At 35.6% G+C, this 14,146-nt stretch overlaps 1 protein-coding gene across 1 annotated transcript; it reads left to right on the forward strand.

Moving 5' to 3' along the window:
- The first annotated feature begins 285 nt into the window (after positions 1 to 285).
- Positions 286 to 12,035, forward strand: LOC110460393. Its single transcript, XM_021513268.1, has 8 exons — positions 286 to 374; positions 1,244 to 1,288; positions 5,629 to 5,717; positions 6,821 to 6,892; positions 7,661 to 7,775; positions 8,736 to 8,836; positions 10,388 to 10,456; positions 11,620 to 12,035. The coding sequence occupies exons 1-8, from the start codon at positions 356 to 358 to the stop codon at positions 11,746 to 11,748; spliced, it is 639 nt and encodes a 212-aa protein (XP_021368943.1). The 5' UTR covers positions 286 to 355; the 3' UTR covers positions 11,749 to 12,035.
- The last annotated feature ends 2,111 nt before the right edge of the window (positions 12,036 to 14,146 follow it).

A 14,146-nucleotide genomic window follows, 5' to 3' on the forward strand; every position in this document is an offset into this window, starting at 1 on the left:
ACACTAGTCTCTACCAAGTCAAGTAATGGTAAAGTAATATGTGTGTTGTTTGTTCAAGTCCTGGTATAGACAATTGCTTAGAATTTCTTGAATCGATCATTTTTGATATAAAATTGTGAAAAACACATCAGAGCATACAAATAATGAATATAATAAAAAATGTCCATGTTAGGAAACTCCTAGCACTGTTTTTAGCACTGTGGGCCATGGAGATTATATCTTGACGAGTTGAGCATGCTTTAGCGACGAGGTCAAAGATAAGACATTGTAAGTTTAGGACTTCAATTGGTCAACTGTAGAACATGCACAGACTTCCATAATCATAATATTAAATCCGGTGTGAACAAAGTAAGCAATGCATGCGGCGGTTTTACGTGAGTATTATAGTAAAATCCCATTACATTACCACTCGTTCAATCATAACAATCCTGCTAGCAGATATGGTTATTCATTGTCGATTTCCACTTTTCTTCCCAAACAATATGCATGTATTTACAATCGCTTGGCATTGCCACTATATGACTTTACCAAATTCATCTGGCATTCATATCGGCTATAAATGCCATGGACATATTGTCCATCAGTATCATGACGTCGTAATTGTTACGTTGGATACCACTGACCCTTAGCAAAGGCTGTTCTATTTATTGAATACATACAAGCATACACGATACATACATTATTTGAACTAACTGCTCAATAACAATAAGTGTAATTGAGTTTTCGAAAGGGTGAACAGAATAAAAAAAAATGGTAAATATAAAAACTGAACTGTTTTCAGTTGACATTCATAGGCAATATGAAATTAAACTGAATAAAGGGGCAAATCCAACATGAAGCGCTATCGTGCTTCACTGAATTTGCTTTGTCCAGTTGGATTCATATTGCCTATAAATGCCAACTGAAAGCTGTTCAATGCTAAAATAAACATATTCAGACACATTAACTTATTTCAACGTCGAAATCTGTAGAACACGCCATGTACGAACAATGAGGTCCTTACTGGTCAGCATTGTTTTATGAACCATGCCTGTTCGTCTGATCTATTTGGAAAAGTCTCGTGAGAATCATACGGTTTGCTAGTTCGTGGAGATAATTGCTCTCCCTCGTGTTTTAAGATAGTTCCATAACTTAAGACAAACATGTTTTCTCACCGTAAGCAATCCTCTCCTTCACAAAAGATAAACCTTGATTGTTTTTTGATTTTCATAATTTTCGTTTCCTATTTATTTCAATTTTTCAGAATCAAAGTGCGTGCTGATAATTTTACTGAGCGTGATTGTTTCAGGTAAGATGCTACCATTATTGCTACCATAATGAATATTGTGAATATGCTCTCAAACGTGTCTTTTCTAGCATAAAAATATTTTTTTATTGATCCAGATGTAACCATCGACATTAAAGCAGTCTAAGGGCCTGTTTCCAGTAATGTTAATTCTCCATAGGAGCCTGCCCCCGTATAATTTCTTATCTAGCTCAACTACTGTTTTTTTTTTTTGTTCCGAAGAATAATTTTACACCTTTCCGACACCCAGATTTCATAATTTCAGTGAAAATGTATTTTTATAAAGTTGTCAATTTCAGCATCAAAGACATAAGTTCGTAAATAAAAGAAGGTTATCTCTAAATTGTAATTCGCAACATAGTATAAATTTCTTTTGATAAATATTTCCAAAACATCGTGTTTTTTCATAAAACATCAAAAAAATATTTCTCGGATGAAAATGCACTTGCATAGACACAATTATGAAGAAAAATGCCATAAAATTGCAATTTTCTCCCGTTATATAGTTTTGGATGCAAATTTCCATCAGAAAATCGGATAGAGCTTTACTTGTTTCATATGTGTACCAAAAATCAGCTAATTCCATGTGGTGGAACGTTCTCATATCGCCGCCTGAATGTGGTTGTAAATTGAAAGAAAAGGGGAAATGAGTAACAACCTTGTCTGAAACCCTATTATATAGCTTATTATATACAAACTTTTATATTGAATATCAGAGCGGATATTTTCATGACAGTTTTATGATGTGTAACGACTAAATAAACAGTATCGATATAAAGATTTACACTGAGGACACCCTGATACATGAATACTGTTCTATCTCAAGTTGTCCTCTTCTGAATTTTCTGATCGTGTGGCCTTGTACATTTATCCGTATCTTCTTGTCTTTGTCTATACGTTTACGGAATCATTGACTCGACGCTAGCTATTCTTGTCTCACTTTCCTTGTTTTATTGTCCCATCTCCAAAGCGTTGTGGCTCTGTCAGGGTTGGGACCCTGACTTGTCTCACTTTCTTTGTGCCTGCCGACCACGCCACATCGAATAGATAGATTATCCATATGAAATACTTTATTTTGTTCTAAGTAATCAATCAATTCTGCGCTTCTTGGAGGTATTGAATGTGATTTATTATATTGTCTTGTTATTTTGTGTAATTAGTTGTTCGTTATTTATCACACATTTTCGCATAATTGTACCAAACTACTAAGTATTAGCTGTTTACAGCAATCATCGGTGGCTTGCTATTTTGTTACTTTATCGACGCTTCATAAACCAATCGTTATTGTTTCAAGATGGAGGGTAAATGTGTTGGAGAAGGGTGTCAAGTATACTTCAAGAAACGTAGTGGCAATAAGAACAGAAGTGCACGCAATGTAAATAGTCCACAATATAAATGGCTCCTAGATACGCTGGTGCAACAAGGATTGATGTCAGCAAAGGAACAAGCACTTATTTGCCAGAAGTGCTACATGAAGTATCTTCGGAACAAAAATCAGCCTGAACCTGAACCCGAGCAGAACCAGGAAATAGAGGAAGAAGACGACTCCCCGTCCCATATCCTGCCGTTGCTGACCCTTCATGATCTTTTGAATGGATCATCTTCACACAAAAAATGCTGTCTCTGTCTTGTTACCTTTGCAAGAAATGGAACAAAATCATCAGTCTTACCAAAACGTGCAAGACATCACCTGATCTATTCACACAAACTGTGGTGTCCCACCTCATCCCGCGTCTGCTCCATTCACCTTATTGGTAACGACTTAGATCCGTCTACAGAGGTTGTCCTTGATGGTAGAGGTTCCTTGGAATCTCAGTTACCATCAAAATCGTCCGAAATCATTAATGACCTCCTAGAGGTGTCGCACGTCCTTTCACAGAACCAGTCTGCGTTTACAATAAGCTTTTCTTCTCTTGATGACTCGGCATGCATGGCCTGGACAGGTTGGTCCAAAGATCAGTTCCTCGAAATCCACTCGCACTGTTCCCCATATCTTTCATCTGGTATATATACCAAGACTACACACGATGCTCTATTACTGTTCTGGGTAAAACTGAAAACCGACATTTCCTGGAGTCAGTGTTCTTCTCTTTTTGGAATTTCCAAGTCAAGTGTGTCCAAAACTTTCCACTCCATAGTACAGGCATTAGACACATCGATAGTCCCACAATTTCTAGGTCCGGATCACTTGACAAGAGAACAGTTGCTCGGGCACAATACTGTCTTTTCAGAAGCATTTTTTGGAGATAAAGCCACTGCCATATTAGATGGCACCTATATTTATATCCAGAAAAGCTCCGACCACAAGCTCCAGAGAATGTCCTACTGTGGCCAGAAGAAGAGAAACTATCTCAAATTCATGAGCATCGCCTTACCAGATGGCTACATTCTGGACACAGTAGGACCATTCACTGGCAGCGAAAATGATGCTACAATTACAAAAAAAGTCATGGACAAGCTAGTTACTTGGCTACAACCAGACGACAACGTTGTCGTTGACCGAGGTTTTAGAGATGTCCTACCAGTTCTCGAAGCCTCTGGCCTCAATGCTAGCATGCCGTCATACCTGAAACCCGGTCAAAGTCAACATTCTGACGTCCAAGCAAATCTTGACAGAACTATCACCAAATCGAGGTGGATTGTGGAATCCTATCATGGTCGTCTGAAACACTGGACGTTCTTCCGAACGCAATTGGTGTCTAACAGCTTTATCAATGTCATCGAGGCTTTGCTTCGAACCGTCACAGCCTGTCTGAATGGTATTAGAGGACCGATCTACCAGAGATCTCCAGAGAGAGATGCCAAAGATAGGCTAATGGCTGAACGTATGAAGGACCGTTTGACAACACCGAATGGTTTAGCTCAGAGAGTCAAGACAGATCCGGATCTATCTAGACGGGCAAGGTCCGAGTTTGTCAAGATGGATGCATCTTCCGTACTGTTTCCCCGTCTCGATCTTGATTACTTGAGAACCATTACGTGTGGAACGTATCAGATATCTCTGGCTCCTGGTTACATCGCCGAACATTTAAGTGATGACGGAGACTATGAGGTGTGGCTTTACCAGCACTCCCCAGACCTTCTCCGATGTCAAATACATTCTCGACACAAAAGCCAAACGAAATATAACGTTTGGATACGGTTCACCGTTTCACCCGATGTTGAGGCCCCAATAAAGGACTACTACTGCCAGTGCCCAGTTGGAGAGAGAACGATGGGAATGTGTGCGCACATCTCCAGTATCTTGTACTACCTTGGGTATTACAGGACGCTGGAAAACCCTCGACCATTACAACCACAGGTAAAGAAATTCCGACAAAACTTGAAATAGTTTTCCATGCGGCAACGGAGTGCATATGTCGAAAGTATGTTTGGGGCTCGATATGAAAGATCCCCGTTACCATGTGACTAACCAAACTTATAAATATAGGTATTATACAATCGCCCGTAGCTATGAACACTCCCGTAAATGCGAAAACCAACCAAAATCATAAGGAACACGTTTTGTTTGTTGTTCTGTCTATTTGTCAGCCAATGTCTTCAACCACGGGGACTTGTGAAGTAGCCATCTTGGATTTTTTTTATGAAAAAGTGTTTCTCTCACTTTTTTTCATATCTGTGTACATATTCTCAACATACCGAGCAAATACTCTCGTTTTTTTGTTAATTATCTAAAGAAAGTCGAAAATCGGCAATTCAACCATAGGCTAATTCAACCCAACATTTGAAAATGTTCCACCACTTACATTTTGATGATTTTTCCTCTCATCAATAGCATATTACGTACAGTTTAATAGGATACAAATTGGTCTGCATCCAACGCCCATAAAAGGATGTATTCTCTAAAAAAAACACAGTTTTTGTGTCTAAAACGTTATCATCGAAAATGGCATTTTTGAGATTGTTTCTTCCATAAAACAGCCAAATGGCGCGATGGAAACATGATTTTTTGTCACAATTATGCCATGAGTGTATTCTTTACGGTGACCATCATTTGATTAGATTTTCATTAATATTTTACATAACATGCACATTTTATCAACACTTAAACAGCTTCTGAAAGGTACAACTTTGAGGAGCCATAAAAAACAAACCAAGTGACCTAAATCTTTATACTTGATAGATTTGTGACCATAACGGCATGAGCAATGCACCACCAACAGGAAATTTGAATCAGAGAAGGGGCCGTTTTGGAAACCGGCCCTTTGTTAAACTCCTAGAAATTCTACCTAACGAAATCTTAACAGTCAATGCAGCCACAAATCCCCTTATTGATTCCTATATGAAGGTAGAAAAAGAATGTAATTTATTTTCAGATTTAATATCATTGCTATTTATTGCAGTGTTCTCGACGGGACAGAAATGTTTAGCATGTACGAACATTTCACGTCCGTGGTTTTGTGACAACTACATCCACTGTGAGGAAGGAGAGGTATATACTTACTCTACATCACAATCCTTACAGTGTAATATAACGAGTAATCTGGTAGATGTGTACCTCAATAGCCTACGTAAAATATTTTTGCTTTTGTCATTTAAGCAAAAGCGGAGCTGTTTGACAAACATCAATTACTCGACAAACAATACATATTTAACAAACATTAATTTACAGGTATGTGACATTCAGGATTTTAAACTTGATCTATTTTCAGCCGGGTTTGTGTGTGTTTTTTTCACGCATTACTTTTTGTACAAATATTTTGTCAGTACTATTTTTATGATGGTTTTAAGCCTCATACAATGATCGACATATGAAATTCGGCGTAAGTTTTTATTTGCATTTTAAAGAAAATCCATGTCTAGAGTGTTCCGTTTAACATAAACATAAATAGATAGAGTAAAAAAAGGAAAAAATTAAAAAAAAAAATTATAATGTTACAAATGTTTCGACTTACAGTAACTGTGTCAAAACATATACCAACAACACGGTTACAAGCTCTGGGTACAACACCTCATTAATTTTATCACAAGTATCAAGTTCATCTGTCAGATACTACGGGGAGAGAATGAAAATCAGTTTTAGTCTTGCAAGTTTAGGAAGTCCAAAAAAAACAGATATAATAATTCTATTTTATATTAAAAATAAGCCCAATGTAAATGTATACCATACGAGGGAAATTGGAAATTTACCTATGTGCAGTTTCATTGGCAAAGGTTTTGATAACATTAAGGGTTTTGTATTTTGTTTTCATTTCCCTGTGTATCTGTGGTAATATTAGCCTCTTCATCAACCCATGTAACTAACCACACCTCGTATAAGTGGTCGTTTTCAGAGTTATTGTTTGTAAATGTAGCTTTGAAAAAATATTGTATAGTTTCATGATATTTATAGTACAACTGATCTTTTCTGCAATTTTTTAACTATTAATAGTTTGTACTTTTTGAGCTACAACCTACCTATTTTAGGAACTCTCTGAGTCGTTAATGATGTTACATATTACCTTGGGAACTAAAACTATAAAATGAAACGATATCAGCGATACATGAAGAACTGTATGAAATAGACACGATTAAGTTCATTGCATTGTTTCACAGATCTGCCATATCCGGAAAATATCAACACGGAACGGCCATGTCCAATACACATCTGGCTGTATCAGCGACAGGGTAGGTTTTCCTCGTAGAATATTTTTAATAGAAACTATTAACGATTGGGAGAAATAGTGATATAAGATTCCAATGTTTGTTTTTGTATTCCTGATCAGAGGGACGTTTCTGTTGGATGTAACTGAGCCATCCTGTTTAATCGACATTTCTATCATTGTAAGCTGCTCTACCATTGTTCCAAACCCTGCTTTTGAGTAGGCTTATCATGAAAGTTTATGCTTTTCTTAATTCTGAAATCGTTCATTATGTACTTCATGAATCAATGGGTTTTTTTTTATTCTCTTCCATATAACAATTCATTCGAATGTTGTATGATACTGCTTCGACAACGTGTTTACCCGTTCGAATCCTGATTTAGACTGCTTGCTTAAGTATTGTTCTAATGACTTAAATGTATTAATGTTTTTTCCTGTTAGAATTAGTTAAGATGGGTTGACTATTGTGTATTTGTTTGTTGTTTTAATATTGTTTTAGATAAGACCGTTTTAATATTGGTGTTTGATAATGTTTAAATGCTGTTAAAGACTGTTTACATCTTGTTTTTGACTTGCTGATAACTGTATTTTAACCGTTTGAATGTTGTAATGGATAGTTTGAGTACTGTTGATATTTGTTATTGGTTGTTTAAATGTTGTAATGGACAGTTTGAGTACTGTAGATGGCTGTTATTGGTCGTTTGAAGGTTATTTTAGGCTCTCTAAATGATTTTTAAGCTGTAATTATTTACTTAGTTTTGCAGGTTTATTAAGCAATTATGTGTCTCGGCAGAGTTGTGCAGTAGACGGTTCGCTGCATGGGTCTTTCGGCACTCCCTACGGCCATGTCACGTGCGTCGAGTGTTGCAATGGTGATTTCTGTAACAACAAAGGGTGTGGAGATCCAGGTATTTAGAAAAACTAACGTGAAGAAAAAAACGTCAAATTTAAATTCGTTGTATTTCTTTTCTTACTAAATTAATGAAACCCTAAATGAAACGGTTTATCACGTTAAACCCTGTTATTGGTATCCTTTCATCCATTACATACACACTATTAGGAGAATATGTTTAATAATCATAATAGAACTGTAATTGATTGTAAGTTCAAATTGTTTAAACTGTGACTTCACAACTAAAACAACTTCATAGCGTGGACTCCCAACTGTATTGTGACGTCACAAAAGAAAACATCTTTAGTAAAGAATATATTTTAAAATCAGCCAGAAAAAAAAAAGTTGTCTTTAACTATATTTGCAATAAACTTATCAATCTGTTAATGTAATAAACATAATGTTACATTTCTATATGATATTTATGAAACTCGTCACGAATTGATCATTTTAGCTCTCAGAAGTCTAGCTAAAAACCTTTTTCAAAACTGGAAATTCTTTAGAGATCCTCTTAATGACCGTTGGAAAGAAATCATTGTTTGGAAGATAAAATTTCTCTGTTTAGATAAATTAACAAATACAGCAAACATGCTTCACTTTATTTACAATTTCAAATAATAATAAATCGAACTTTATGATGAAACAGTAAAAATGTATTTTCAAAAACACACAAAAATATTATGTCAAAAATACTTTTTGATTGAAAGTTGACTATTTGGATTTCAAAAATATTAGTACAGTTAGAGGCAGGATAGAATTCCGAGTGGTAATTTTCTGTTGGATGTTGCTATGTACGATCATGAATTTGCACTATATAATCAATTATCGTCAAAATTGGAAAGGTTTGTTTCTCTAGAGTACAATAAGGTAACAATATATAGTGTCTAGCGCTGTAAAGAACAGTTACGCAACAGAGGAAGAATACAATTAGATGCGTTGGTTTTGAAAAAAAAGTAACGGTAAAATCTAATTACAGGACCTCCAGGACGTGACATGCGCGGGCCTTTGTGTTTCCGGTGTGACAATATGACATCTTCAGTCAATTGTCGGACGCTCACCTCCTGTAGCTCCGACCAGGTGATGTATCATTTATATATTATCTGGGACATCTTGCTATAACAATTTAACGTTTGCAACTAGTTTCTAATACACATGTATACATTTTTTTCCATAAAACTTTGGGGAGGTGGGTCTCACTTAACATTATATGACCTACACTATTACAGCGTAACATACTTTTAAGTGAATTCTTAGTGGTATTTTAGTTGTACTGAACACATTTGGTGCGGCGCAGTGTTGGGGATTTCCGCTTTCCTTAACAGTTAATGAGTTGTGTTTGCCATACAAGCCAAATGGACACTCAGCTCTTATATTGACAAAATGGCTTACTAGAAGGGTACTAGTACCCTATGATTTTATATGGAAAGAATATAACCAATCTGTGCATTCAGCTTGATAATAATCGTTTATCAGGATTCAAATATTTGATTTGGGTTGTTATGTGCAAAGACCTACGTCCTACCTAGCAAAGAAGGTAAAAATCGAAAAATGTATATATTATTTAAATAGCAACTTGAAACGCATCAAAGAATTTTGAATCTTTGCCACATTCAACTTTATATTTATACAAAGAAATTTATTTTCATGCGTTTCTTAATTCTGCAAAAATGTTTTAGCTAAACGTTAAACAGGAAACCCGATTAAGCCTTCGAAAGAAAAAATAAAGTCTCTCAAAATAGACTTAAGCCAGAGAGGTGGGAACATATACATGTACTACACTGCCGTCTCGAAAATCTCTCTAATTAAGTGTGATAAATCACGATTTGTAAAAGGCAAATCTATCAAATAATTAGACATAGGAACGTTGATGCACAACCAAACAATCCGTATAGCTACTATAACACTCTTAGATGACCAATAATTACATCACATAATGATAAATAACGAGGTCAACTGGTGTCAAAAAGTTTAGCTTTTTGTATAAATGTTGTTGTTTTTTAAATTAAATATCCCGCAGGAAAAATATTTCTCTGTTCCAACACTATTTCTTGCCTCTGAACCCTTTGAAAATTAATGGAATGATCAGGTCCCTTCTGTAACACCGATCATCATTCTCATACCAAACCAGCAATATTTTCTCTTTATTCGTTTTTTTCTACCCCTGTCCTCAAAATGATAGTAGCACTTAAAAGAAATGTCTCGAACTTGCATTCTCGAACAGTTAATACCAATTAAGCAGTCAATAATGTAATTTGTAGTAAGTATAACAAGGATCACTCTATGATGGCCAAAAATAACATAACATAGTGATGAATAACGAAGAAAACTTTAGGTATGCTGTTTACTCTTAAAAGTGAATTTTACTTACACTATTACAAGGGGAAAACAAACAATTTTTATTTGACTCTAAACCCTTTAAAAATAAATCGAATGAGCAGATCTTCCTCTCTAACATCTATCACGTCTCTCGCTCTACAACCAGCAATATTCATATATTTATTCGAGTTTTAGTAATAAGTATGGCCATTGTAAAGTGGTTGACAATCACTCTTGAATTCTCAGTGGTGACCAGAATCCTATGAAACAAATGTTGTCTCTGTAATCACATTTCAACGTCTTGTGTTGCAGGTTTGCAGCATCAACAAATCAATGGTTGATGGTAGCTCTGTCTTCACAAGTGGATGTGTCCTGAAAACGGTAAGATCAAATGTTTACTTCAGCGTTTACACAAAGAAAACATATTGCCGTACATGAGTGTGATCACATCTAATGTTTATATGTTAATATTGTATTGGTGAGAACGGTATAACATTTATACAAGCAATGATCCAATACAAAATCAGAACCCACTAGTTTTCAGTAATATATTAATGTAAAATAGTGATGCGAATCTTATATGTAAATGTCATCTTGACAGAAACTATTATAGTCTAGCGACGTTTCGATCCACTCAATTTACTATTTTATTTTTCAATCGGTACAAAAAAACAGACAAACGGAAGCGAGCAATCGAAATGAAAACGGAGGAAAATCATGCACGACAATAACGCTTATCCTGCACCGTATGTGGCACCGCGACATATGTTGTGACATAGTGGGACATTTTATTACGTTTATGTTGTTAATCATAATCTGAAATGTTTTACTGATGTTCGCACAACCTTTTATGTGAATGCTATAATAGGATCAGAACCCATTGATTGTCGTTAATGATGTACTATTAACCGATAAAATTTATCCTGGTTATATTTTAGTACCGAAAAATATTGAGCTCTTCTAAGGTACCTGAGTGATATCAAATTCTAGATAGTTTGCAACGCGTTTGTAAGTACAGATAACCCGATTAAGTCATCTATATGCAATTTGACTATAATGTAATTATACATATAAATCTACCTACAATTTATATGATTACTGTATATGTACTTCTCGACCACCTGAGACGAAGAAAAATCGTTGTATGGTGTTCTTTCAGTTCTATACAGTATTCAGCTATTTTTAAGCCTAAGCATCAAGAAAATGATGACAGTCGAACAAAAATGGTGGTGCGAATCTTATAATTAAATTTTCTCTTGACAGAACTATCATCGTCTAGCTACGGTCCGGTACCATCAAGTAACTGTTTTTTTCAATAGATACAAAAATAAAACAGGAAACGAGCAATCGAAATAAAAACGGAGGCACAATCATGCATACATGCCATTGACGCATATCCTGCACCGTATGTGGCACCGCGATGCATAGTGTAGCGACATAATTGGAAATTATATTATGTGCTGTTAATCATAATCTGAAATGTTTTACTAGTGTATGCACAACCTTTAATGTAAATGCTATAATTTGTTTTTATTTTTCCTCAGACGTGTCCACAACCCCAATACTTGTTAGGGAGGGACGCTGCTTCACGTGAGCAGGACCAGCCGGCCAGTCTCTGCCATTCCTGCTGTTCTAACGACTACTGTAACACGGAATGTCAACGAAGTTTTTGAAATGTTTATTTTCTTTCTGCATCATATACATGATATACATTGCCTTAATAAGGTGCATACATTGTATTACAATATAGAAATTCATTTGTTTTGCTTCTTCATTTTCAACAAGATACAAGTATTCTGCTCTTGTTTGGTAAATTCTTACAATTTTGTTAAGCTCTAAAGGGTTTTCATACCTACATGTATCATTGTATTTGGTTGGACTGTTGGTATCCATTTATACGGCATGTTCCGTTTGAAGAGAGAATACAGATTTGCTAGTTCGTTCCAATTTATAACCTTGACCCATTTTCTATATAGGTTACAGATATCCATCATCAGTTTTGTTTTCTTGGTGAAAGCTTTTTTCGGTTCCTCTTTTTTTATATTTGCATCTTGTTGACCAAGACATTTCTTGAAAAAGCTTATTTCGCAAGGAGATTTGATTTACCTCGAGGTATTAAGCAGGAGGCGTGTGGGGTTATGTTGTCGTTTTCTATGAACGTCATCTTAATGTAGTGGAGAATTATCCTTTAATTTTCCTGTACCTTGTGACTTTGTCTTTCTGATCATTACTGTAGAAATCCATCCTGTGTATACAATAACATGTCATAGTGCCTGTACGTCATGTAGACTACCGACACTGTAGAAATCCATCATGTGTATACAATAGTAGACTACTATAGAAATCCATCATGTGTATACAATAACATGTCATAGTGTTTGTACGTCATGTAGACTACTGTAGAAATCCATCCTGTGTGATAAGAAATGATGAAGTATCCCTATTAGATGTTTTGAAATCTATTAAATCACCTACAGCAGATACATATTTATACAATTGAAGGCATCGATTCATACCTGAGAAATGAACTTGTTCTCATTTAATTGTTGATATCTGTTGTTTTGATTCTAGAGTTAGTTACCTGTTATAAGTATACTCCGTATGAATAAATGTAACGTTTTCCACCCCGTCGCCGTATTTCTGGCCAACGTGTTGTGGTGAACAAACACTTTATGGGAGAAACAGCGAAACAGAGCAGGTTACATAAATTCAGGTTCGCTCCTGTCCAGTATCTTGGAAGTTGAAAGAAGTTGACAAAAACTTGAATACAAATACTTAGTTCATTTAATATTAAATAATGGATAGTATTATTTACAATATAATGTGATAATCATTACCGCTATATCATGATATAAACACTATTGACGGTATTTTGGGAGAAATCTAGTCTGGAATTTCGGAATCAGTAACTTATTCTTAGGTCGAGTTGCTTCCCTTGTATCGTGAATTATAATCAGCTTCACTATACATAGTATGTAATCATTCTTGATTATGATTAGTTATGTAGCTGCGAAGTTAGTTTTCCTTCTTGGGTCATATCGTCTGCTTTTGGGAGTATCCCATAATGCATCACGCCCATTACAGTTGCGAAGGTAAACAAATATCTTCATCTACCGTAACTTGAGTAAAGTTACCTCAAATACACAAAAACATCAGCTATGGTAATTATTGCACTACTATGAAATGCCTACCCATCGCTGGAGTGGTCGAACGAGTCGGTTGCTACTGAATCCGCCGGCTTTTATACTTTCTGCCTGGGTTGCATCAACCAATCAGCATCGAGCAATGACGTCACTTTTGAAGTCCGCCAAAGTGTAAACAATCGCGGAATTCTCTCCTGGAGTTTCGCGGAATAATGATGTTTCCGACAGTTAAACATGTACAAAACCATAATACATCGCTTATGGAAGCTACGAAGGATCTAGGCATACTTCTTTTACATTTAAAGGTAAGCTAATGGGTCTGAAATCGTGTATGAATCGAAGTTGACGAATCTCGCCATTTTGAACGGAATGTTCGAAATTTCTCTTACAAATATGTATTTACGTCAAACCAACTCATGTCTTATAACATGGGTGAAATCTACATATCAGTAGATAGTAAATTCGTAACATAAAGTCAATGACTGTTTAATGTCTGTGGTCTGTGTTAAGATGATGTATCCAGTTACTATATACACGAGAACCGTATGTAGTGGAACATCTGTTTAGTATACGGACTCATTAAATGTCTCTTAATACCAATTAATCTAAGGTAATGACTTCTTTCTGGATGGTCCTTAATTGATCTTTAAAATGAATTAACAACACAAACAATTACATTTCATCAAAGTGCGTTCCTTTTAATTAATTCTTTGTTGTCAATTTTTTTTTTAATTCTCCTAAAATCTTCTGGTGTAAATGAACCCTTGCATAATAGTTGATCTGTACATATCTCTTATACCTCACACAGTCTCACACATTCCTCAGCTTTTGTACTTCACACAGCCAGTAGTCAACGTTCCATCTATTCACCTCAGCACACATTTGAAAACGCAGTGATTCTTTATGCATTTAAACAATTTGAAAACAG

This window comes from Mizuhopecten yessoensis, unplaced genomic scaffold (assembly GCF_002113885.1).
Source record: "Mizuhopecten yessoensis strain PY_sf001 unplaced genomic scaffold, ASM211388v2 scaffold10381, whole genome shotgun sequence".
In the NCBI taxonomy this organism is placed as follows: domain Eukaryota; kingdom Metazoa; phylum Mollusca; class Bivalvia; order Pectinida; family Pectinidae; genus Mizuhopecten; species Mizuhopecten yessoensis.

Bases quoted from the DNA above. Each gene is read 5' to 3' on its own strand.
- LOC110460393 (XM_021513268.1), top strand. The intron at 6,893-7,660 runs GTAGGTTTTCCT...GTGTCTCGGCAG, and splicing joins CTGGCTGTATCAGCGACAGG to AGTTGTGCAGTAGACGGTTC. The intron at 7,776-8,735 runs GTATTTAGAAAA...ATCTAATTACAG, and splicing joins CAAAGGGTGTGGAGATCCAG to GACCTCCAGGACGTGACATG.